The sequence below is a fragment of the Pseudozyma hubeiensis genome (assembly GCF_000403515.1).
Source record: "Pseudozyma hubeiensis SY62 DNA, scaffold: PHS27, whole genome shotgun sequence".
NCBI classification, from domain to species: Eukaryota; Fungi; Basidiomycota; class Ustilaginomycetes; order Ustilaginales; family Ustilaginaceae; genus Pseudozyma; species Pseudozyma hubeiensis.
Window position 1 is genome coordinate 254,336 of NW_012133809.1, and position 24,795 is coordinate 279,130.

The 24,795-nt window shown below is 57.5% G+C and overlaps 8 protein-coding genes across 8 annotated transcripts; 3 read left to right on the forward strand and 5 right to left on the reverse strand.

Moving 5' to 3' along the window:
* Positions 1 to 732: 732 nt before the first annotated feature.
* On the reverse strand, positions 733 to 2,292 carry PHSY_002685 (hypothetical protein; the record flags this gene model as incomplete). Its single annotated transcript, XM_012333307.1, has 1 exon — positions 733 to 2,292. The coding sequence occupies one exon, from the start codon at positions 2,290 to 2,292 to the stop codon at positions 733 to 735; it is 1,560 nt and encodes a 519-aa protein (XP_012188697.1).
* Positions 2,293 to 3,047: 755 nt separating this feature from the next.
* Positions 3,048 to 3,965, forward strand: PHSY_002686 (20S proteasome subunit; the record flags this gene model as incomplete). Its single annotated transcript, XM_012333308.1, has 1 exon — positions 3,048 to 3,965. One exon carries the CDS (start codon positions 3,048 to 3,050, stop codon positions 3,963 to 3,965), a length of 918 nt encoding a protein of 305 aa, XP_012188698.1.
* Positions 3,966 to 4,269: 304 nt separating this feature from the next.
* Positions 4,270 to 5,721, reverse strand: PHSY_002687 (hypothetical protein; the record flags this gene model as incomplete). The annotated part of the gene is made up of 1 exon (XM_012333309.1): positions 4,270 to 5,721. One exon carries the CDS (start codon positions 5,719 to 5,721, stop codon positions 4,270 to 4,272), a length of 1,452 nt encoding a protein of 483 aa, XP_012188699.1.
* A 144-nt stretch (positions 5,722 to 5,865) lies between these two features.
* On the reverse strand, positions 5,866 to 7,383 carry PHSY_002688 (hypothetical protein; the record flags this gene model as incomplete). Its single annotated transcript, XM_012333310.1, has 2 exons — positions 5,866 to 6,224; positions 6,762 to 7,383. 2 exons carry the CDS (start codon positions 7,381 to 7,383, stop codon positions 5,866 to 5,868), a joined length of 981 nt encoding a protein of 326 aa, XP_012188700.1.
* A 684-nt stretch (positions 7,384 to 8,067) lies between these two features.
* Positions 8,068 to 12,327, reverse strand: PHSY_002689 (transcription elongation factor; the record flags this gene model as incomplete). Its single annotated transcript, XM_012333311.1, has 1 exon — positions 8,068 to 12,327. The coding sequence occupies one exon, from the start codon at positions 12,325 to 12,327 to the stop codon at positions 8,068 to 8,070; it is 4,260 nt and encodes a 1,419-aa protein (XP_012188701.1).
* A 595-nt stretch (positions 12,328 to 12,922) lies between these two features.
* Positions 12,923 to 14,023, forward strand: PHSY_002690 (hypothetical protein; the record flags this gene model as incomplete). Its single annotated transcript, XM_012333312.1, has 1 exon — positions 12,923 to 14,023. The coding sequence occupies one exon, from the start codon at positions 12,923 to 12,925 to the stop codon at positions 14,021 to 14,023; it is 1,101 nt and encodes a 366-aa protein (XP_012188702.1).
* A 724-nt stretch (positions 14,024 to 14,747) lies between these two features.
* On the forward strand, positions 14,748 to 15,446 carry PHSY_002691 (nuclear transcription factor subunit; the record flags this gene model as incomplete). Its single annotated transcript, XM_012333313.1, has 1 exon — positions 14,748 to 15,446. One exon carries the CDS (start codon positions 14,748 to 14,750, stop codon positions 15,444 to 15,446), a length of 699 nt encoding a protein of 232 aa, XP_012188703.1.
* A 165-nt stretch (positions 15,447 to 15,611) lies between these two features.
* PHSY_002692 (hypothetical protein) lies at positions 15,612 to 23,732 on the reverse strand (the record flags this gene model as incomplete). The annotated part of the gene is made up of 1 exon (XM_012333314.1): positions 15,612 to 23,732. One exon carries the CDS (start codon positions 23,730 to 23,732, stop codon positions 15,612 to 15,614), a length of 8,121 nt encoding a protein of 2,706 aa, XP_012188704.1.
* Positions 23,733 to 24,795: the final 1,063 nt, after the last annotated feature.

Genomic DNA, 24,795 nt, shown 5'->3' on the forward strand with positions numbered 1-24,795 from the left:
AGGGGAAGGGGAAGATTTGGTCAAGCCGGTTCGGGCGAATTGATCTCGAAGTGCAGAAGTGACTGCTGAGCTGGCGGCTGTACCGGCTGCGTTTCCGATAGAGGTGGTGGCGCGATCTGTCAATCCTGCTACCCCACGGATCGGTGCGGAGGTAGTGGTGGTCGTGGATGAAGAGGGGGGAAGACGATGTGGTCGAGAAGCGAAATACTCGTCAAGCAACGAAAAGAACGCTTGCTTTTCGCTCGGTGGGATCCCCGCGATCATCGTTGGCGAAACTTCACAGTCACAAGTACAATGACAGGTTATGCGAATCGAAGAGCAGGTTTCGTTGAAGGATCTCCTCGGAATCGTGTCGAAGGTGCAAAGAGCAAGTGGTTTCGAGGCGGAGGAGAAAGGTGGGGGTCTGTTTGAAGCAACACGCACAGGACACTTTCAAACCTGAACCCTGAAAAGGTCGTGCGTGCCCCACAAAAAAAAAGGCTGTGCCACCTGCGCACGATTATCACGCGGTGAATCGGCCGGCAAAATTCATTACCTCTCTCTCTCGCTTTCCAATACAACCCAACCTCTTGACACATCGCAATCGAACAGCGTGTAGAATGAAGATCTTTCGAAGAAACCGAGAACTAGAGTACAGATAGCAAGTGCAATGTCGGAGAGCTATGAACAAGAGAGAAAGCAACAAAGAATGCAAGAATGATGGCGAGTACCAAGGAAGGAAGGTCGTATGTCCTACTTCTTGGACTTCTTCTCCTTCTTGTCCTTCTTGTCCTTCTTGGAATCCTTGGATGCCTTCTTGGCCGCCTTCTCCACATCCTTCTTCTTGTCCTTATCGCTGGACTTGGACTTGGACTTTTTGTCCTTCTTGTCCTTCTTGCTCTTCTTGTCTGCTGGATCGGTGACGCCTACTGCCGCTGGCATCTGTTGCTCCTCCTCCTCGTCCTCGTCGTCATCGTCGTCGGCGTCTTCATTCATGAGATCGCCAGCCGCCTCTTCGATCGCCTTGATAGCCTTGCTCATGGCATCGCTGTTCTTGCTTGGCGCCTTACCCGTCTCGTAGAAGGCGAGCCTCTCTTCGACCTGCACCGCCAGCACCTCGCCGAACTTGGTGGTGGGGGTGTCGGAGAAGCAGTCGATCCTCGAGGCGATGGAGATCTTGTTGGCGAGGAACCTGGACATCCTGCCCTTGTTCTTGGGTGCAGCACGTGCGATGGCGGAAGCGTGGTAGATGAGACCGTACTTGGGAGTGTTGCCCTTGGTCTTGAGGGCACGGAAGAGAGCCTTCTCGGCACCCAAGATCTGAACGGTGGAGGCGGGGTACTTGGCCAAGTTGGTCAAGGAACCGGCGTGGCTGATGAGTCGTGCGCCGATGATCTCGCCGAGCAAGGCGGAGAGGTTGGGTGCGACGAGGTGCATCTTTTCGATGAGGTACTTGTGCATGTTCTTTCGGTACTCGCCGAGGTTGACGACGCGATCGGCAAAGTTGAGGATGTTGTGCATGTCGAGTTCGCCGATCTCCTGACCCATGCTGGCGCGAGCTGCGTCGAGAATGTTCTTGGCGGTGGTCTCGTCACCGGCGAGGATGTCGGTCATGCCTTCGACGTCGTCCTCCGAGAGACGCTCCTTGTTGCGGATGAACTTGGCGAGTTTGGCGTAGGTCAGGTTGTCGGTGGTCAGCTTGACGAGTTCGGGGAAGTGCCAGCCGTACCACTCGCGGACGCGCATTGCGAAAGTGTTGACGTCCTTGTCGAGGGTATCGAGCAGCGCGATTGCTTGGATGATCATGTTGTCGCTTCGGTTGACGTTGAACTTGACCTTGGAACGCGAGTAGCTGTGACCGAGACCGAGCTGAGCCTTGGCGAGATCGCCATCGGCCATACCCTTGAGCAGCTTCTCGGCATGCTGACGCACACCACGGATGAGCTCGAGCGACGTCTCACCAGTGTCGCATGGAATACCGAGCTCACCAACAATGGACGAAGCCAAGTTCCTGTCCTGAACACCGAGAACGACGCTCTTCTTCTTGCCGGATGACAGGTTGAGCGTGAGAAGCGACTTGAGGTAGTCGTTCACCACACCTTCAGAGATGTCGAGCGAGGCCTGCAACGCATCGAGAGCGTTCTTGAAGGGGGAGAAGGAGAGGAGCTTGACCATCTTGCCGAAGGTGTTGACCTCGTTGACGCTCTCCTGAACGGCACGGGTCAGCGAGCCGATCTCCTCGACGGCAGAGACCTCGAAGACGGCGCATCCCGTAGCGGACTCGAAGAGGATGTGGGTTGGAGCGGACGACATGGTGACTGGTGCAAGCTAGCCAGACGAGGCTAGACCGGGTTTGTGTAGATCCGGTGTCGGAGAGATGCAATTGGAAGCTGCGCTGCGCACCGAGGAGGGCGAGCGTGGTGGGTTGACGGAGCAGCTGTGATGCTTCAATGACCGTGAAACTCGAGCGAGACCGGTAGCGAAGATGTGAGGCAGCAGGAGGTGTAGAGGAGTACAGAGTCTGGCTGATGGCGACGAAGCACAAGAAGCTTTCTTTCTCAAATCAAAAATGAAAGAAGAAAAAAGTTCCAGGCTTAGCTTCAGTGTCAGTCAGCCAGCCGGCCAGTCAGTCTGCCTCGAAATCTCCAAAAACGAAAAATTTGCTTTGCGCCTTTCTGCAAGCCCTAAGAGTAAGAGCCGCTGCGAAGAAAATAATTCACAATCACGTGGAGCAGTCACAATCGGGCGTCAGACATCGGCGATAACGTATCCAGTCAGGGAATTACGTGGTGATCGAGACTGCCTTTCTGCTGCCACTTCTATTTCCAAGGCTTTGCTGAGGAAGACAACGCTCAGACCGCGTCGTCAGTGCAGCTCGACTCGCTCCACACGCAGAGTGTCACTTTGCGCGCACATTCCATCTCGTCGACTCTTTGCCGTCACTGTCGTCGTCATCATCCTCATCATCCTCATCTGTATCCTCGACATCATCATTTGATACTTGCTCCTTGTCGAGCGTCACCGTCCACTCCCGCTCTCGCCTGTCCAGCGACCAACACTACCCCAAGATGTCGCGCTCATCCTACGACCGCTACCTCACCATCTTCTCCCCCGACGGACGTCTCTACCAGGTCGAATACGCCTTCAAAGCCATCAACACCGCCGGTCTCACCAGCATCGCCGTTCGCGGCAAAGACTGCTGCGTCGTCGTCGGCCAGAAGAAACTCCCCGACAAGCTCATCGATGCCTCGTCCGTCACCAACATCTTCAACCTCACGCCCGAAATCGGATGCATCATGACCGGTCGCGTCGCCGACGCACGTGCGCAGGTGCAGAGGGCCAAGATGGAGGCGGCCGATTTCAAGTACAAGTACGGCTACGCCATCACGCCTGATCTGCTGGCCAAGAGGTTGGCGAATATGAACCAGGTGTATACGCAGCGTGCTGCGATGAGGCCGTATGGTGTGAGCATGATTCTGGTCGGGGTGGATGGAGAGCGGGGACCGCAGATCTTCAAGATCGATCCAGCGGGCTACTATGTGGGATTCAGAGCTACCGCTGCAGGTGTCAAGCAGACCGAAGCAACCAACTTTTTGGAAAAGCAGTTTAAGAAATCCACCACCACCACTACGTCGGCCACAGGAGACGACGCTCCCGAACTTCCAGCAGGTGCAAGCGCAACAGACGCCGCAGCACTGGAAGCCCAACACATCTCCAACAGCCTCTCAATGCAACAGACGTTGGACCTCGCAGTCAACACGTTGGCTACGGTGCTTGCGCAGGACCTCAAGCCGAGCGAGTTGGAGGTCGCCATCGTCGGCGGTCCAGAAGCTGCCAAGTTTGTCGTGGGAGGTGACGACGAGGGAGCGGTGGAGCAGTTGGATTCCAGCACGTTGCCCAAGGAGGTGCAGCTGCAGAAGAGGTTTAGGAAATTGAGCGAGGATGACATCTCGGTCATTCTCGAGAGGTTGGCGGAGAGGGATTGAGATACGTGCAAGAGAAGCGGCGTTGTCTTGGCAGTATACAACATTATTTGAAAAGCGATGATGCTGGTGTGTGCGAGTGGTTTGTGCAAAGGCAGTTTCAGGGATGCCAACAAGCTTTGAGCAAGTTCTCATCACCAACATTCACACTCGTCAGACGACCACTTGCTCTCTCTCTCTCTCGCATACCCTGTCCTCCACCCTCACACTTCCCAACAGACCACAGACAAGCATCGGAGAGAAGAAATACAACTGTTGTTTCTCTGCATTCTCGACACACCTCCCTCTTTCTTGGCGTACAACTCCCTTAATGAGCCTCACGTCTCCTAGGTGCGCACTTGAGAATATCATCCACCCTCAGAATCATCTCCGCTGCCTCGGTAGCACTGACCACGACCTGTCTCTTCAACTTGTAACTCTCCCTGACGCCCTTCTGTTTCATATCCGCCACTTGTCCGACGTCGAGATCGAGCCCGGCGGTTTTGTCGCCTTGTTGGTGGGCAGCTCTGAGTTGGGCGACGAGCTCGCTCGAGTCGAGCCCGGCGTTGTCGGCGAGGATGGTGGGGAGTTGTCGGAGCGCTTTTGCGAAGGATTCTGTTGCAATGGCTTTTTTGCCCGAGGTGGAGCGCGCGGCTTCGTCGACCACTTTGGACATGGACATCTCGGCACATCCACCACCGAGCAGCACGCGCGTTTCGCCGACGGTCTGCGATAGCACGGAGAGGGCGTCGTGGAGCGAACGTTCGGCTTCGTCGAGCATCTGACTCGTCGCACCGCGCAGCACAACCGTGCAGGCTTCTCCCGCAGCCACTCCCGAGAACTTGATCAGCTTGTCCTCCCCGATCATCACCTCTTCGATCTTCCCACACGAGCCGAGCTTTACGAGATCAGGTCGGTCGAACGTAGATGCAATCTCTCCACCGGTCACGAGCGCGAGCCTCTCCACGCCTTCGAAATCCGCATGCTCGATCGACATGATCCCCGCCTCCGCCAGTAGTGCTTCCGGGTAGTTGTAGATCAACTGACGGTTGACGAAGCACGTGATGCCGTGCGCCTTGATCTTTTCCACTTTGGCCTTCATCTTGTCCCTCTCTGCACGTTCGAGTTCGGCGAGCTTTCCCGTCCCCTCGACCCTAACGCGTGCTCCGAACACCTTGATCTTGTCCGTATCCATCGACGTGTTTGCGATGAGGATCTTGGCATTGGTCAAGGATTTGGGGCAGTTGGTGCCGATCTTCTTGTTGAGGATGAAGCCTTCGTCGAGGTACGAGTCGGTGAGCTTGCCGCCGGGTTTCTTGATGATCTGGATGTGTTCGAGGTTGGTGGAACCCTTGAGACGGAGGACGGCGTCGACGGCGAGGTTGGCAAAGTAGTCCTTGTCGGCGCTGAGCACTTTGGAGCTGAGGGTGGTGCGGGCGATGTTGAGCAGATCCTGGCGGAAATTGGTCGCATCCTTGCCGTGATCTTCGGCGGTGTCTTCGAGAGCTTTGAGCGCGGCAGCCGAGGCGATACGGTATCCTTCGACAATAGTCTGCGGGTGGATTCGCATCTCGATCAACTTCTCAGCTTCTCGCAACAGCTCGGCCGCAAGCACGCAGACAGAGGTGGTGCCGTCGCCGACCTCGTCGTCCTGCACTTTTGAGATGTTGACGAGGATCTTGGCGGCAGCGTTGTCGAGGTGGATGGATTTGAGGATGGTGGCGCCATCGTTGGTGACGACAATGTCGTTGGATCCGACACTCTGGAGGATCTTGTTCATGCCTTTGGGACCGAGCGTGGTTTTGACGAGGTCGCCGAGAGCGACAGCACCAACGAAGGACGAGAGACGTGCATTCTCGGCACGCTCCTGTGTGGCCTCCTGGGCAAAAATGGGTGCCGACATGGTCGAGTTGATATGTGAAGGTTATCTGGACTGCGCGAGGGTGGGTCGCAGCTGCAGATTCGCACCGATTCCGGATCGAGCTGAGGTAGATTCGACTGCGCCACAAAGCTCTCGCTGCGAAAGGTGTGCTGTTTGGCGACAGAAGCGTGTTGGTACGGCGGTCGGTGGTGGTGCAGAGCCAATGTTGTTGGACACGAGAAGGATTGGTGCGTGCGTGCGCGCAGAGGGGAGGAAAAAAGTGTTGCACTCGAGAAGAATTGGCTGCTGCTCACAGTGTTGCTCAGAGCCACACTCTGACTGCGCGCTCCGGACCAGCAGCAAGCAGCACAGGGCGAAACGGTGTCTTTTGCCCTTCCAAATCACGCGTCTGCAGCGCTGCACTGCAAAGGGGAAGAAGCTAGAAGAACAAATTTCACCGCTTACCAATTTCATATTGTTAGATCCAGCCCACCCGTCTACTGTAGCGTGCCAAAATCCACGGCGCTGCGGTTGGGCCCTCGTGATCACGTACTTTGTACAGGAGTAACTCATGGTGAACCGTGGCATACGACACGTCTCTCTCTCAGACGCATCAGCAAGTCACACTGCATCATCAGATATGCTTCGCCACACTCTGCCCGCACGACTAAACTGACCCAGGAATACAGAAAGATTGTCATGCTTCCATTGCTCGCGACAAGGTTTCCTTCATCTTATACATGTGCTGGTGACCGTCGACGTTCGCTTGGTCCTTCACGCCAAAGCGCATCTGAGCGCAGCCTTCGTCTCTGGACTGTTCCCGTGAGCTGCCCCACTTTAGAACTCGGTCCTTCACGCAGCTGTCGTCGTCGTAGGGGGCACCACCTTCTGCTCATCAATCCTCACCCCTCTCGCCTCATCCCCCCTCAACCTCTTCACCTCCTCCGCCTCCAACTCACCCTCCTTCTCCTCCCTGTACCTCTTGAGCATTTCGATCGTCGTGACTTTCAACCCCCACTTTTTCGCAAACTTCAAGCACGCATCTCTACTCGCAATCCCACCCTCCTCATCGTCCGGATCCACCAACTCGCACAGCAGTCCCGCTGGTGGCAGCCCTGCCAACTTGCAAAGATCTACGCTCGCTTCTGTATGACCCATTCTGACTCTTACGCCGCCTTCCGTGTATCGTAGGGGGTTCATGTGACCCGGGCGCGTGAAATCCGCGGGTGAAGCGGACAGAGATTCGTCTGCAAGTTGTCGGGAGGTAAGTGCACGATCATGCGCCGAGATTCCGGTGGTAGTACCGTGTTTGTAGTCGACGGTGACGGTGTAGGCGGTCTTGTTCTTCTCCGTGTTGTTCGGAACCATCATCGGGATTTCCAGGGAGGAGATCCGGGAGGGAGTGAGGGAGATGCAGATGAATCCAGACGTGTGTTGGATGAACCACGCCATCTGTTTCGTCGTACAGAGCGAGGCAGAAATGATCAGATCGCCCTCGTTTTCCCTGTCTTCGTCATCGAGCACAACTACGAATTTCCCAGCGCGGATGTCCGCCACCGCATCTTCTATCGAATCGAACATCGTTGCGGTATTCGCGAGAGGTGATGGAAGCAGTGTTTCCAAGTTGTCGAGTGCAGAACTGAAGTCGTCTCCAGAGTTTGCAGATCGAGTCCTCCCAAGTCGATCCAATGAGTGTTCGTCGAAAGTGAGCAAAGCTTGAAAGAAGCAATGACAAGATGCGAGCCCTGGATCTCGACCTCGACCTGATCTTGCAGAGAGTAAATGCGTTGATGCCGTTGGTTGTATGGAAAGGTCTTGGGTAACCGGAAGCCGAGCGGTGCACAATCCCCACGCAACTCGCTTTCTTCTAGTTTTTGGTCGAACAAGATCCGGCTCCACACTCTGTGTCAAGTGGCGGACATAAAACCTGGCCTGCCGCTAAGGCTGCGACCTAAAAGCCGGCCATCCGAGTCAGTCTTCTTTTCCTCGGCTCTCGTCCAGAGAGAGCAGCCAGAATTAAAACTCATCTTGGTCTGAAAGCGAATTTTCGAAGAAATGTAAGATTCTCATGGTCAAAGGGGGATACCCGCGGTCGCGATCCATTTCAGCCAGAGATGCTTCACATAACATACCCTGGTCACACCGGTCTGTGTGTGTGAACAACGCACGTTGTCATGATTCCGGAACGACTTGGTCATTGGTTTTTATCCGTATTCAGGCCTGCGATGACATCACTCCATATCCAGAAGTGCCATCTCCTCATCGCTATCGATCATGTCGTTGGTCACTTTCGCCTTCTTGGTCCTCTTGCTCGACGACTTTTTCTGCTTCTCCTCCCCCTACCTCCTCGTCGCTGCTCTCGTCAAATACCGCTTTCCTGCTCTTCCTCGCTTTGCCTGTGTCCGCATCACTGTCGCCTCCGTTGGCAGCAGCGTCCGCGTCATCGTCCTCCTCCTCGTCCGTATCGCGCGCTTTGGCTCGCTTGAGACTCTTGCGCTTCTTCTTGCCTTCGCTCTTGGAAGATGACTTTCGAGGCTTGTTCTTCGATTTGGCCAGTTTGGAGAGCTTCGACGACTTTCCGCTGCGTGTACCGCCAGTCTCGCCTTCGTCAGCGAGCAGCTTGGCTCCGTTGCGGATGATCTCATCGTCGCCATCCTCGTCGTCGTTGGCATCACTGCTTTCGCTTCCACTCGCTCCTCCACCGCCACCGAACAATCCTTCGTCGTCGCTATCATCGTTCTCGTCGCTCTCGACCATGTCGAGATTCTTCTTGCCGCCCTTCTTCTTCTTGCCTCCTGCCGCAACTCGTTTGCGTTTCTTGCCCTTCTCAGCAGCCGCATCCGGTGCATCCTCTTCTCCCGACGTAACATCTTCCCTCTTCGCTCGTCGTCTCGGCTCCTTTTCGGGTGTCGCTTCGCGCAGATATTCGATCTTGGCCGCTTCCTCTCGCAGAGCTTTACGTTTTTCGGCCATCTGCTCGATCTGTGCGCGGTACTCTTCTTCCTTGCGGATGCGTTCTTGTTCGCGAAGCAACTCCTTTTCTTTGCGTGCGGCGGCAACCGCTTCCTTCTGTTTCAGCATCTCGGCTTCGTAGCTCTCCTGGTCGGCCAGAGCTTGTGTTGCACGCTGCAGCAGAGACGACGCACCGTACTTGCCTCGCTGTTCCACGATCTCCGGCGACATCCACAGCAGGTGTCCGCGCTTGGCCGCCTCGAGGAGCGAGCCCTCCTTGCCCATCGGCGTCTCTTGGGGTGAGGCGGCGTCGACGGGCGCGACGAGCAGAGGCTGGATGCGTTCCACCGCAGCGATGGCGTCGCGAAGCGCTTGTGCCGTCTTGCGGTCCTTTTGCAGATCGAACAGCATCTGCAGGCCCTTTTGAGCTGTGACTGCGTAATTGTACTCGATCTGGCGACATTCGGGGTGCTGGATGCCGCGCTCCTTGATCACCAACTCGCGTGCCTCTTCGAGATGCGCCATGGAGCTTTGTAGGCTGGCGAACGACTTCGTCTTCATGCCGATCGCGTACTCGGCTCTCGCCACGTACTGCACCACAGCAGCGTTGGCACCGTTGAAGAAGCGCTTCGAGGCGAGCTCGTATGACTTGAGCGCACGCTCAAATTCGTCCTTCTGCATGAGGACGTGACCCATACAAACGTGAACGCTGCCTTCGTCCTTCATCTCGCGCAGCTTGGACAGGATGGCGAGAGCCTCGTCGGCGTTCTTCTTCCTTCGCTCTTCGGGTGCACCTCCGAGCACGGGGAGCGTCAGCGACGTGCCACCTGCCGTCTCAGCAAAAGCGTCCTCGGCGAGCAGGACGGCCATGCCCTGGGCGGCAAATGCGCAACGCGGGTCTGCTCCAAGAGCCTTGTCCATGAGATCTGTAGCACGCATCATGTTTTTACTACGATCGGCTTTCGCTGAAGGACCGGCTGCGTGGACGGCGAGCTGGTAGTAGGTCCAGCCGAGCGAGGCAAGCGTGTGAGCATCGCGCCGACCGCTTTCGGCAGTAGACTTGGACGTGCTGGAGAAGAGTTGCGCAGTGAACTCCTTGATGGCGCCCCACGAAGGCGTGGGGCTGCCAGCGAACTCTCCAGCAAGGAAGCAGACGTACGTGGAACGGGTGTCGAGGTTTCCCGGATCTGAATCGAGAGCTTCCTTCAAAAGAGCGTTGCTCACGTCACGCAGCGCCTTGAGCTTGGCAACAGCGTCTGGACCGGACGCACCGGCGGGAGGTTTGGCGACGTTGAGGATGGCCAGGCGCACTTTCGCATCGGTGTACTCGGGGTGAGCACCCAAAAGCGACTGGTAAGCTTGACGGGCGACATCGACGTTGCCGACAGCTTCGTTGGCGCGGCCCAGGTTGTACGAGGCGATCAGCTTGACCGCGTCGACGGTCCTCTGCGCTTCGAGACGAGCTGTGGTTGCGGGTGCCGAAGCAGCGGACGCACCGAAAGCGTTGACGGCGTTGGCAGCAGCCGTGACGGCGGATTCGAGACGCGACATGGATCGCTCGAGCAGCCATGTTCGCTCCTCTTGGCGTTGTGGATCGCTGGCGGGGATGTCGGTGGCGCGGATAGCAAGCACAGCGCCGAGACACGTTTCGAGGCTGGCCAGCAGCGACACGTTCGTGGCGGCCTCATCGGTATCGATGGCATCGAGCGTGCTGGCCTTGGCTTTGGCAAGCTCAAGTCCCTCTGCGTACGCTGTCGAGGCACGAGCAAGGTCCTCGGTCTGGAGCAATTCGGCGAACTCGACGCGTGTGAGCGGGTCAGATCCGAGACTGGCGATGGCCTCGAGGGCCGTTTTGGACAAGTCTTCGGTGCGGATGGACAAGGAAGCCTTGGCGAGGGCAGCAGGTACGTCCGAAGCAGCGTCGTCGGTCGGTGCCGGGGCGGCGGAAGGCAACTCGTCTGGGTGGGCAAAGAGCGCCTGCGGACCGTACGCATCGAGCTTGGCGGCCTCGATGAGACGAAGGGCACGATCGAGAATGATGCGAGCGCGCTCGGCATCAGCCTGTCGTTCGGAAGCAGTGGCACCGGGATGCGACTGTGCGCGCAGACTGGCAGCGAGCAGCGAAAGCTCAATGGTCTGAGTGGCCGAGACCGAGTTGGCGGGCCGGGAGGTGAGCGCGTCCAGCGTGTTGATGGCGGCGAGGGGGTCGCGGTTGGCAACCTGGCATTGTGCCAAGCCGAGCGTGGCGAGGGAGAGGCAGAGATGGAGCTGTGCACTGTTGGCGGAGTTCTGGCCAGCGGCGCCCGAGGAGAGGATGCGAGTGACATCATCGACGACTCGAGCATAGTATCGCTGCGCTTGGAGGCGCAATTCAGGCTGGGTGGCGTTGATGGAGAGCTGCGAGGCGAGGTGAGAGGCACGGGCGAAGACGAGTTGAGCGTGATTGACGCCAACGCGCGTCTCGGCGTACTGTATGGCATGTTCGGCAAGCTTGAAGGCGGTGGCGTAGTGAGCCATGGCGGCTTGCTCTGCCTGTTGTACAGGGCCTGGGCGGTTGATGGCCTGAGCGGCGTTGTTGATGAAGTACTCGCACATGACGATGGCAGCGGTGGCATTGCTCTTGTCGAGCTTCCAGCTTTCTTGGAGACTCGACATGCCTTCGGTGTAGGCGAGTTCGCGCGCCTCCTCTTCAGATCTCTCTACGTGAGCGCCAAAGGTGCCAGGAACGAGACGTGCGGTCTGCTTGACCAGGTTGAGACTGGTGATTCCGAGCAGCAGGTGAGCGGCGGCGTTCTTGGGGTTGAGCTGGACGGCACGCTTCCACGCCTTTCTGGCAGCATCGTGATGGCCGAGTCCCCAGAGACAGAGACCGATGCCGATGCGAGGGTCGGGCCCTCTCCAGCCTAGGTTGGCTGCGTTCTCGCCGTCGGCGTCGGCCTTGTTCTGAACGAGAATGCTGACCTCGAGCGCCTGCTGGTAGAGTTTGAGGGCGGGCGCGTACTGGCGCTTTCGGAGGTTGATGGAAGCTTTGCCGAGGAGAGCGAGGGCATGTCGAGGATGCTGGTTGAGGATGACATTGTAGAGCATTTCAGCGCCTTCATTCTGACCACTCGTGGTAAGAAAGATGGCTCTAGAGAGCTGGTTGATGTGGTGTTTGGGATCGAGGACATTGGCCTGCGACTGGGTGGTGGATGACTCTTTGTAGTGGGCGTCTTTGATCTGCTGATTCGTGATGCGCTGGTAGCGAGCATCGTTGAGGATGATCTTGGGCGAAGTTTTGGCGTTCTTGAGGGAGAAAGCAGCGAGCAGACCACGAAGCGGGATGGTCTCAGTCGGCTTGTAAGGGGCAAGCACCTGGACGCCCTGTGCGCAGACCTGGACGGCCTCGGGAACGCGATTTTCGATGTAGAGCTGCGTTGCGAGTCGAGACCAGTATTTGGAAGGAGGGCGTTCGTAGGCGAGCGCTTCCAAGAAGACTTGGATGTCTTCTGCGGGAGGCAGAGGGTCCAAGTCGAGCGAGATGGACTCGTTGACAGCGACCGGAAGGTCGAGCGTCCTGTTGCGAGGCGGCATGATGGAAGCGCCCGTCGACCAAGAAGTGCAGGTCGAGTATTGTGCTTCTTTTGCGCCTTGGCCTGTTGCTCGAAATCGAGATCGTGGTAAGATGTAGAGATGGGATCAAGGATGTCGAGTGGAGATTTGGTGTCGCTCTCCTGATGCTATGCTTAGCTGCTCGGCCTGGCCTGTGTCCGTCTCGCTGTTCTTCTCGCGTCGCTCGTCGGACCCGAACGAGCAGCCACATCTTGGAATTCATTGTTACAGTTGTATTTCCAACATCGTGATTTTTCTTCACCAGTTCTGTTTCTTTGAAGTCACAGCCAGTCTTTTTTCTTCTGAAATCACAAAATAAAGGTCGGAAGCTTCCGAGTCAGCAGAAGGCGCGATCTTCTCGGCACTGTCGCGGCAGGTTGAATTGGCTGTTACTGCAAGCATCGAGGGTGCTCGATAGCCAGCCTATGAATCAACGCCTCTAGCTGCCGAGGCCCACCAGCCCCACAAGGCAAGGCACCAGACACTATCCTGTATCGTCATCTTTGCTCACCATTAACATCATCGACGCTTGCACCTGCAACATCGCTGCGTATCTCACCACAAGATCGAGCTCGAAATGGCTGGAATCGGTGTGGCAACGGGCGCGGCCCTCACCAGCGGCGCTAACGGTAGCGCCATCTCTCCCTCGGCCGTGACCAGCTCCGCCTCGGCGTCGTCGTCAAGCATCACTGTCGGTGTGCTCGCCATGCAGGGCGCATTCCGTGAACATGCGTCACACGTCAACCGCCTCAACACGCTCTACCCACACCAGACCATCCGTAGCACCCTCGTCCGCACGCCCGAACAGCTCGCCGACTGCGATGCGCTCATCATCCCCGGTGGAGAGTCCACCGCCATCTCACTCGGCTGCGAACGCATCGGTTTGCTCGAACCTCTTCGCCAGTGGGTGAGGCAAGGTCGACCCGTATGGGGCACGTGTGCAGGTATGATCATGCTCGCAAGGGAGGCGAGTGGAGGCAAAAAGGGTGGTCAGCAGTTGATCGGCGGCGTCGATGTCAGGGTCGGGAGGAATGGATTTGGCTCACAGATCGATTCGTTCGAGACTGGGCTGACGATCGAAGGGCTGGACAGGCAGGACGAGCCTTTCAATGGAGTGTTCATTCGTGCACCGGTGGTTGACGCCTTGCTTCTGCCGAGCGATCTCGAAAAGGTCGCAGTGGACCAACCCACGCTTGTCAAGCGTGTCGACCCAGATGCGTTGCCAGACTCTGTCCCTACTCCGATCACAAACACCAACGCAGTGCCCCTCACACCTACAGCAGAGCTACCGGCCAACGCATCCGAACCGCCGCTTCCCAAACTCGCCAACACGGATCCAGCATTACGGATCGTCGTGGCACCTCCACTCTATGATACGTCGGATCCCATCGCATCAGCACAAAAGCGACCGCCCATCGAGATCCTCGCCACTTTGCCGGAACCGGTGACGACGCCTCTGTCGCCTTCCAACCGCCCAGTTGCCGCTCACGTAGCGCAGCGCGATCCGAGGATGGACATCGCACGCAGACCCGACCACGACTCGCAGATCGTCGCTTTGCGGCAGGGCAACATCTTGATGACCAGCTTCCATCCCGAGTTGACCCCGGATACGAGGCTGCACAATCTGTTTGTGAGCAAGATCGTTGTTCCTTACAAGAAGCAGCAGAGCGAGCAGTAGCAGCATCGACAAGTTCGGTTCACACTCAACCATTCTGTCCAGATTGCGGTCCATATTTTCATCAATACAGCATCATATAGACTTTCAATTCTCTTCACGCTGCTTCTCGCCATTCTTTGTCGATGAGCTCGATTGTAGCCCACCACGGCCACCTCGGATGAGGACATCGTTGACCGTCTGAGGAGAAGAACCGGAGCGGAACGACTCGGAATTCGGAAGGGACGTGTCACGTGAGCTACGCTACGAATTCTTGGGAAATCGAGCAAAAAATTCGGCGAAAGGGTCCTTCTTCCAACGCTGCAGGAGGACGCAGGTTACGCAGTTGCACCGCGGCTAATTCTTTTTTTGCTCTTTAAGATTTTGACAGGCATGCAAGCTAGAGATATTTGGTGGAGTGGAGAGCAGAGTTTCATTTTGGGATGGTGACGAGCAAAGAGATGCCTTTGCACCATCATCACCAGCCACTGACGAAGAGAACGTTCACGACCTTGTTCAAAAACAGACTGCTATTCCACTTAGCGCATTCGTCGTTGCAGTCTTCAACTGTCTTTCTTGCAAAGCCGATATTAAAAAGAAGTTTCAGAGCGACTTCAAACTGCAACAAGCCAGACGTTTCGGTCGTGAACGGAACTCAGCCTTCTCTGCCTCGAATCTCAAACTTTGCATCAGCGTCTAACAACCTCAACCAGACCAACTGCATCCCTGATACCTCTCAGCTGCCATAATGTCGACGTCGACATCAACGCCGATCGGCGCACATACGTTGCTCGATGCATCACCATCCACGCATTCTACACCAGCCTCTTACGCCTCACCCTCCTCGCACGTCAACCCTTCATCACACCATTCGCATCCTGCAGCTGTTCACCCTCCTGCGCATCAACAACCACACACCGGAACATCCACTCCTACCTCAACTTCCACCACCTCTATCGATCCTACCAACCTCTCCTCACACCCAACCTACGCCGCTCTCTTCCCAGACCCCGACTTACCCATTGCCAACATTTCCCGTATCATGAAACGTTCGCTTCCCGAAAACGCAAAGATCGCAAAAGACGCCAAAGAATGCGTCCAGGACTGCGTCTCCGAACTCATCTCCTTCATCACCTCGGAAGCCTCCGACAAATGTTCCGCCGAAAAACGCAAAACCATCAACGGTGACGACATCCTCTACGCTATGAGAGTCCTCGGTTTCGACAACTACGAGGAGATTTTGAGGGTCTACCTCAGCAGATACAGAATGGAACAGGAATCAAACCCCAGAGTCAAAAAGAGAGGAAAAGCGTCCAAGAAGGACGGACCCGACGATGACGATGACGAGGATGACGAGGATGCAGATGAAGAGGGGGACGATAGTAGGGTTGCGTCCGGGTTCAATAGTCCGATGCCCGGTCAGGCGTCGACTCTCCCGACCCATTGATCCATCTCAGATCCATCCACACACAATCACCTTTACCCCGTCTTCTCACCACTTGTACTTCTAGCCACACTCATCACAGGCGACGCACGTTGTGCTCATCACCCAACCTCTTCATCGATCGTGACTACATCATCGAGATCTTCTTGACTGCCACCATTACAGACACTACAGAACCGACGCAAGCCTCGGCCGCCTCACTTCTCCTTCCCCGTTCCCCTTCGCCACCTCCTCGCACATCCTATCGAACCCATACCCCGCATCCAACCTGGGCTGACACGGTGTACCGATAAAGTACGTGTCCATGGCCCCCAAGAAGCGGCTGGCGTACTCGCTCGGTGGCAGGATCGTCACATTGCCCCTTGCGTCCTGACCCTTGAGCGCCTTTTTCGAGCTGGATTCGAGCTGCTTGGCGAGCGTGAATGCGCCGAGGAAGTCGACGATCCTGCATCGGAACGAGGGTCTTTCGGGTGGTTCGTGCAGATCCGCTGCTTCCAGAGGGGTCGTGGTGCCGCTGGCGGATGGTGCGGATGCGGGTGGGTACATGTCGTCTTGACGAACGGGATGTTCCATCACTCCGAGGAGCAGGGAGTAATCCATGACGTTGGAGGCGGTGAGGAACTGCGTGTCGTTTTGCAGCGCTCGCAGGAAGTGCTCCTTCTGCGTTTCGGGTACAAAGGCGCGGTGACGGTACCGTTCGATCCATTCGCTGTCCCACCAAACAGCATTGGAGCCCGACGATTGCTTGGCTTCGCCGCTTCCGACGGCAGCTTGAGCGCTACCCGCATCCCCAGCTCTGTTCCCCACCGAAGCACCAGAAGCGGGTTGATCACATCCACCCGTTGCCATCGATGCCACGCCTGCGTTCACAGCAGTCGTCGCCGATCCTTGAATGGTCGAACCTTTCCCTGCCCCGGCCACCTCGACCAGAGGCTGTCCGTTGGCCGCCGTGTTCGTCGCAGCTTGCTGCAATTCCTGCTGCTGCTGAGCGCTGAGCTTTACCTTGCGATCTCGAATGCCCTTCAAATCAAACCTGATCGACTTGCCACCATCGCCTGCCCACAGATTCTCCAACACCATCACGGTCATCTTGAGCTTGGTCTCCCCCGCCTTGATGTCCTTAATCTTGATGCTGTACACGCCGGCGATCTTGACCAGCAGCGTAGGACAATCGTTGACGGCAGAGTTCATCATGTAGCGGATGTAGGCGGGAGCAAACTCGAGGAACGCCTCCTTCTCGTCGACACTCCACACGGTCAACAGCTGCTTGGCGATGAAGCGCTCGTCTGCCGTCTTGAAGAACGCCGACTTGGATTTGCCGCCCGAGGCGACCCATGGCTGACAGCGCGAGAGACTTTGGATGTAGTCGTGCTCGACTCCCCATCGCTCACGAAGCGCCGCAAATTCTTCGGCAAACCACGTGACACACGAGATCTTGGTGCTTCCCTGAACCAGGTTGTGCTTGATGTGCGGTGACTCGGTCGAGGTAGATCCAGGCAACGTGCTGTTGGACTGCAACGATCGGGCATCGGCGCCCGCCACGCCTTCGCTCGCGAGAGACGGCTGCGCAGGGTGATTGTGCTTGGCCGCAGAAGGGGCGCCAATGTACGTCTCGGCGTTTTCTTCGCCGCCCGACGCCTCGGATGCCAGAGAAGAAGACGGTCGACGCGGCTGGGACGCCGAACGCGGATTCGCTGTAGGGACGCTCGAACCGATGGTACGGCTTGAGACCCTGCTGTAGTGCGAATCTGCGGCCTCCGAGTCTGTCTTGGTGGACGAAAAGATGCTGGCGAGTGATGCAGGACGGCCGGACATGGGCGTAATCTGTGCGTGGAAGGTCGTGTCCGTACTTGCATTGCTGATTGTGCTGGCGCCCGCAGACTGATGCGGTTGCGCAGGCTGGATTGAGGACTTCCTGTCCGGGATGGACGAGAACGAGGATTGGGATCGCAGCTCAAACGTGCGTCGAAGCGCGGTGACGCTGCCTTGTGTGCGCGGTTCGGCCTTGGCCGACGACGGCGTCTTCTGATCCGTCATGGCAGCAGGAGGCCGTCTCGAGGGCGTGCGAAGGGCGCCAAGCGTTGTGTCCTGGCCATCGATGGAAGTGGAGATTGTCGAACTGCGACCGTTCGTCGGGACCTCGACTTCGTCGTCATTAACATCATCGTCATCGTCGGAGTCGTCGCGAACCTTGATTGAACCGGACGACGAGGCTGGTCGTCCATTGGCGTTCGTTGCTTGATAGTTGGCGCGTTGCGATTCCGAAAGCGTGGACCCCACCCGTCGCAGCGTCAAGGATAGGATCGACGACTCTCGTCCTCGCTTCTTGCGCTTCAGCACAGCACGCACCGGCTCGGCGTCGTAGAACACCTCGTCCTTGTCCGGGTCGAGCTGGTCGAGAGGCACTCTGCGCATGACCCTATTTCTCAGCAAGCTCGAGGCAGCCGATGCAGCACTGGCACCGGATCTAGAAATGTAGGAGGCGTCGCTAGCAGCATCGCTGCCATCGACCACCCCGCTACGCCATTGCCGGACGTGCTCCTCGTTGCTGCTTCCCATGTAGCCAGTAGCATCGGCGTGACGTTGAGCCAGCGTGCCCATTTCGGCGCGGAAGTCGCATGAGCTGAGTGAATAGGCGACGATGGAGAGCGGTTCGTCGTCACGGATGATGAAGCTACTTCCGGGGAAGGCTCGGCGACCTGCCTGGAAATACTCGGGCTCGTCGTAGTGCGGGTTTTCAAAGTTGGTCCGCTCCGTCTTGTCGAGGTGTTTCTTAATCCATGCGGTGAGGCGGTTCTTGGCCGACTTGGCGCGGTCGGCGAACGCCTTGCGGACGTCATTGATGCCGTCCAGGTGCAAAGTCCTTTGCAAAGATTCGTACAGCTCGAATTCGTCGGAACGGAGCGACGAACGCAAGTTGGTCAGCAGATTCATCGGCTCTGCCACCATGTCTGGCATCGTCGAATTTGACGATGACGAGGGGAGGCCTGTCACGTTTGTCTGACCATTCTCTGCATGTTGCGCTGCCGACTTCCTGCGAACGGTCTTGCCAGATTCGTCGAGATCGCGCGACACAAACACGTCTTCGAGTTTGGTCGTGGTGCCCTTGACGGAAGCGAAGAAGCGCTGTATTTCTAGTCGCGTTGCGTCAGCCATCTGCTTGAGCCTGCGCTTCTCCGCTTGCGCTTGCTTTTGCTTCCTTTCGCGCCGACGCTCGTTGCTCGTCTTCAGAAAAGGCCCCTCCAAGTGTAGGTCAAACAGAACGAGAGGTTGTACCTGCACCTTGATAAGCGAACGGCCGCTTCGGAAGAAGCGCAACAAGTTGGGTCCCTCGGCGACACTGCGGCTGTCCTCGCCCTTACCTTGACGAAGCTGTTGCTGCACCTTGGCCAGACCTCCGTACCCTTTGGCGCTGGCAGGTTCTAGTCCACCCGCTCGACGCAGAGCTGGATGATACGAGATGGCTTCCAGGTAGCGAGCGAAGGAGAGCAGATAGGTGGACTCGGACATCGGCGTTGCTTTGGCTTGCCAGCCGCTCTTGGCGCTGGCATTCCACATCCATATTCCACTCGTGTTTCCGCTTCCGCGCTGATCCACGAGCGGCCGTGTTGCGCCTGTCTCGGCGGCTTGAACCGCGGTTTCTGCGACAGCGAAGGCGGTGTCGGCCACCTCCTTGTCTGTGTGACTTGCGGCAGCGATGGCAGAGACGTCAGATTCTCTCGATCTGGTCGGCTTTAGAGACGGCGAGACCGCCCCGCTTCCCGCCGCTGGCTGTGCATCTGAGTCCGCCTCGTGCTGCGTTCCATTCTCAGCGTCTGTGCCGTACAGTCGCGACGGTAACACGGTGGCAACAAGCTTGATTCGGCAGGAACCATGGATGAATTGCAAGCGCTGCTCGGGGGCATCGTAGGCGCTGTTACGTGGTCTCGCAGAAGCGTCATTGCGGTCTCTAGCCCCACTGATTTGGCTCTTGCCCGCGACGATGCGGGAGTCCTGTGCTGGCTTCGAGGCGGTATCGTTGTCGGCCTCTAGTGCACACGCACGTATGCCGAGCTCTTCGATGACTTGTCCGAGAGGTACATCCCGATTGTTGCTGAGCCTCTGATAAAACGCCACTTCTTCGCGACATAAGCCGAGGACAGAGCCATTTCCGGAGAGCAGCTCGTACGACAAGAGCTGGACCGAGCGCAGGCCGCTGCGTGACGTTGTTTGGATTTGCTGCTGGTGCTGGCCTCGCGACAAGATGACACTCCAAGGCGACGACGATGATGGAGGCGTTTGCACGCCAACGAAGGGCACAAGATCGCCCGAGGCGGAGATGCCGTGCGAGGGGGAGGCGAACGTCAAGTGATCCCAGCGTTGGTCGGCCAGAAAGCGCAACAGCTGTAGACGATGGAAGGCGGTCAAGTAGGTAGCGGTCGGAAATGCAATATGGTCGGGAGCCGGACGATACTGGTAGCAGAGGAGCATCGAAAGCTCGGGAGAGGTCGATAGGGCCGCCGGGCTCGGTTTTTCGACGGGGAACGAAGGCTTCGCTTTCGCCGTTGTGCGCAGTCGCTCGAAATTGGACATCCGGTTCTCGATCGTCGACGCTCGAGATCGCGACGTGACAGCCTCAGCCCTGCTGCTGGTGTCCAGCTGTGCACCATCAGATGCAGATATTTTGGAAGATATCAGCGCCGTATTCGGGTCAGAACCGTAGCCGACAGCCTCCGGACGGGAGGTTTCCGAAGATGAGGGCTTCGCAAAGGCATTCATCAGTCGTCCTACCAAGCGGTGCGGTTTGTGACCTGTGTGCGCTGCGTGTTCGGCGGTGTGACCGCGTGCTCCAGACGGCGTCGAGGGGCCGGATTGGTTGTTAGCGCTCGCAAACAGAGCCGCTTTCCTGGCTGCGATCGTCTGCTTGGGCTCTTCGCCGGCCTTGAAGATGGGTGATCGGGCGGCCGCGGATATCGCATTGCTCGGATCGTCGTCCGTCTGATACCGATGCATTGTGAGCGAAGTGCGCGGTGCTGTCGTCGCCGTGCCGTGATCTTCGTTAGTGCCCGGTCGTCCAGCGGAAAGATTCGCGTTGGATTCTGCAGAGCCGAGCGGCTGCTGTCCAAGCTTTCCCCACAAGCTCTTTGTCCACTTTCTGGGACCGGACCTATGAATGGCATCGGCTTCGTGCGCTCCATTATCTGCTTGAGCCGCCGGATGTGTGGGGCCGGAAGTCTGCATGGTGCCGGTCGTGCCCGAGGTCGATGTGTGACTGCTTTCGAGGCTTTGCTGCGAACTGAAACGAGAAAGGGCGGCTTGCTGGACAAGGCTGGCGCCTCGCTGTGGTGCATCGACGGTCGAAGTGGTTCGTGTGGGCACCTTGACGATCTTGGGTCGAGCTGCGTCCGAATCGCTGAGAAAGCTCGACTCGAGCAGCATCGACATGCCGGCATACAGGGCGACCTCGATAAGCTCGATCAAAGCCTGCTTCTGTTTTTCGGTCTGAACGCTACATACGAAGCTGCCTCCCACCAGCCTGACGCGTTCATCAACGTCGTCCGGCGATACGCTGCCTCTACAGTCATTCGAGTCGACCCCTCCATGCGCGAAGAGCTCTTCGCCTTTAAAGACGTCAGCTTGCCACACGATCGACGCGAGCTTCTGATCCTCTGCCTGACTCTCAGCGTTACCTTGCTGATCTCCTCGAGAACCGTTGTGACCGACTCTGCCCGCTTTGGCTGTCATGTCAGAGCGTGTGGATACACTCGAACCGACGTCCGCTCCTTCAGCCGCGACTGCTTCTCTACCCATGTCTCTGGCCGTAATTGTTCCCGACCTTCGGTGAGATACCTTGTCGGAGCTCTCGGCCACAGAGATGGAAGCGCAGAGTCGGCAAACGACCATCTTGGCCCACTCGTCGCAGCCTCGGCCGATCTTGACCAAGTGGTCGCGCTCGGCCTTTTCGAGCGCATTGGTTTCTGCAATTTCGGCTTCCGAGCGACCAGCAAAGGAGCGCAGGCTCGGTCGGCTGAATTGGGGACGCAAGCGCGCGGAAGCAGCCAGCACTGCATCGACAGAATCTTCGGGTTTGGTGCCAGTGGCTGCCGCAGCTGCGGCGGCGTGTTGTGCCCTCTGTCGCATGGCAGCGCCAGCAGCAGCACTGAGTGAGGTGAGATGTTCCATGGCTTTGCTCTTCTCGCCCGCACTGACATTGGTCGACCCAGGCAATGGATGTGTTGCTGTCGCGCTGGAAGGTGGCAGCCCCGACTCGGTGTCAGATGGTGTCACTGCTTGTGAAAGACCGGAGGCGGTGGTTGAGGTTGGCCTCGGCAGCAACTGCTGGTCGGACGAGCTCGCGGGAAGGGTCCCGGAGTCTCGCACGGAGGGAGGAGCGGCCGGCGTTGCAGAGCTCCGCTTGGACGACGCTTCCGAAGCAGGGGTGGGTGGAGCGTCGGATTGACCGCTCTCTGGTGTGGCAGTGCCGCTGATAGCTGTCGTGGCGCTTGACTTGGAGAGCAAGTGGGGAAGCCCGGCGTTCCTTCTGAGTAGATTCTCCGATGTTCTTCGGGATGAAGACAAGGAAGGAGCAGGAGGAGCGAGTTCATCGCCCGCAAATGGTGGCTTTTTGACCTTTTCGTAAAAGTCCTGGCTCGACTCTTCCAGCGCCTCCACACCAGCGGCAGGGCCGTAATTGCGAACAAACCAGACGGCATTGCTCAGGATCTTGACCGCAACATCCCTCTTTCGGATCCGATGATCCAGGTCGCTGTAGAGTTGGTCAGGTTGCTGGTGGCTCGTCTGAAGGTAGGAAGGCGAAGCTAAGCCGGGGAAGGCGCTGTCTCCCGGCTGAGGTGGCAGGACGTTCTTCTGAGCTTCCTTGTACGCTTTGCCAAGAGCAGCAGCAGGCCACGCAAAGCGAGCCCATCGTGACGAAAGGAAGCTGCTGGACTCCGCTGCCTGGGCTGCGGTAGCGTTGCGTAGCTGAGCCTCGGCACGCCATTTGATGGAAGCGGTACGTTGCAGGTCTCCGAGAAGATGCCTCTGAGAAAGATGTCGGAAGGCGGCTTGCAAAGCGAGGTAGAGGCTGTCGAGCGTCGCTTCGTCAAGCACATACATTGCCTCCTTGTCATTGTGCGCAGGCGCAGGCGCAGCGACGGGCGTGCTATTGTTGGACGCCTGCTTCTTGTATGTTCCTGTTGCTGATACAATCACGTTCCTTCCGATGGTGCCGTCGTCGCATTCAGCAGCGGCGTCGGATTCGTATCCGAGCGCAGCGTAGTGAAGAATGGAGAGGAGATGACGTAGACTCTGTTCGTCCAAGCCCTGACCATCGATGGAAGGGGGGCTCTGCGTCGAACTGGACGGCTTCGCAGAGGAAGAGGCAGCTGCAGGTACGTGCTTGTCGGGAAGCGCATCGGGCCACCATGCGCCTGCTTGGTTGTATCGAGCGTCGAGCGCAGCCGAATCGATGAACTCGTCGTCTGCATCGTCTGGTGTGTCGGTTCTGTTGAGCTGGGACGGAGGTATCTGAGGTAGAGGCTTGCGAATGAGACGGCGTCGAGTAGTCAGCGAGAGCTCGATGCTGGCCTGCCAGTTGGAGGAGGAAGAGCTCTGAGCAGCCGAGTCGTGCTCTGTGGCGTCGTCGTCGACAACAGAGCTGCGACGAGAAGAAGGAGTCCAAGGAAGCGGCTGAGCCACGGAAGGGGCGGCTCGGTATCGCTTCGGGGTGATGGGCGTCCTTGGTTGACTGACCGTCTGACGAGAGGTGGACGGAGAGGCCGACACGTTCGGATCGGCCCGAGGTGTATGGATGATCATGGCGGGCTTTTGTGCTGCATGTGACGCGAATGAAGCAGCGGGTGACAGGGTGCTGGGATGCCTTCCAGATGCCGCTCTGTAGTTGAGTTTAAGGATGATGCTGAGCTGGACGAGGAGGAGGAGGAGGGTTACAAGATCACCGCATGACAGCGCTCGGTGTAGCAATGCCAGGGCGTGCAATGGAGGAGCCGAAGAGTCGTAAGGTCGTAAGGTGAGGCGGCGTAGACGGTGCAAACGGTCAGGAGAAGAAACGCATTTGCTGTGAGCGCTTTGTCGGCCTCGCCGAGTATTCGTAGCGCAGGAGCTGATCGAGCTGGTGTTGCGCAGTGGCAGTTGCCAGATGAGGGAAAGGTGACGATGGGAAGAACGCCGTTTGGCCAGAATCGGAAAGCGATGCGTATGCGACCTTGCCGCGTCACTCGGAGGCAGCAAAGAGCAGCAGCAGCTAGCGACGGCACCAAGCAGACGGAACGGTTTGTTCGAAGCACGCATAATCTGGCCCGGGTTGTGTTGTTGTGCAGGCTTCTTTTTTTTGTTCGGCCTGTTGCTCGCTGCAGCCTCTGACCGAAGTGCTTCTGCCTCCTGAACTGAATTGAACCCTGACTTGTGTTGCTCTGGGGTGCCTAAAACAAAAGCGGTGGTGCCGGCAGGTAGCGCCCGAGGCAAGACGAACAACCCGCCAAAATAACACCAATTATAAAAAGGGAAATAAAAAAACACTTTTTGTGAGATTCGAAAGGGCCAATCTTTTCTGCCCAGAAAATCCCAGGTGTGCGGGAGGCACTTGAACAGCGTGTGTTGCTCTCGGATCCCTGACCATGTGCGAAAACGCAGGACTGCAGGTGGAGGTTTAGAAGCGTGTTTGTTTGGACGCGTCGATGCTGTGAGGGAGAGCGAGCTGATCAAGATTGTGCCTTTGTGGGGCTTTCCGCAACGGTGAGAAAAGAAAGTTGTAACACGGACAGCTTGCTTTCGTGTGCTGATGATGATGCTGCTGCTGCTGCTGCTGCTGCTGAAGCCGAACCTGCCATTGAAACGGGAAGCGTGTGTGCGTTGGAGCCCATATCTTGGCGAGCGCTTCGAGCTTTCGTTGTCGGCAGCCCCTGCGCAGTTTTTGTTTTCGTTGCGTCCACCCACACTGAGGGGGCGGCCTTGCCGAAGACTACGATACAGGAGGTGTGTGTGCCAATCCGCTCATCACATCAGCTGGGTGCGTCGCGCGCAATAGCACGTCCGTGTGCCACACCAACGTTCCTGGACGAGCACGACCGAACGCCATATTGTTGCCTGGCGTGACTGCATTGCAAACAAGAACACTTGCGTTTGGGTCGCAGCGTCTCCGGTCGCTTTATTTTTAGCTCGATCTGTAGACAGCTGTACAGTCCAGAGTGTAGGTACAATGTAGCGTCGTTCTCGCCGCTAAGCGAGCAAGATCGTCGGCCAAATTTCCGACTTTGGCTAGACCTCCTCTTTTTGGCGCGTACACATGTGACACCGTGTGTGTGTGTGTGTGTGTGTGTGTGTGTGTGTGTGTGTGTGTGTGTGTGTGTGTGTG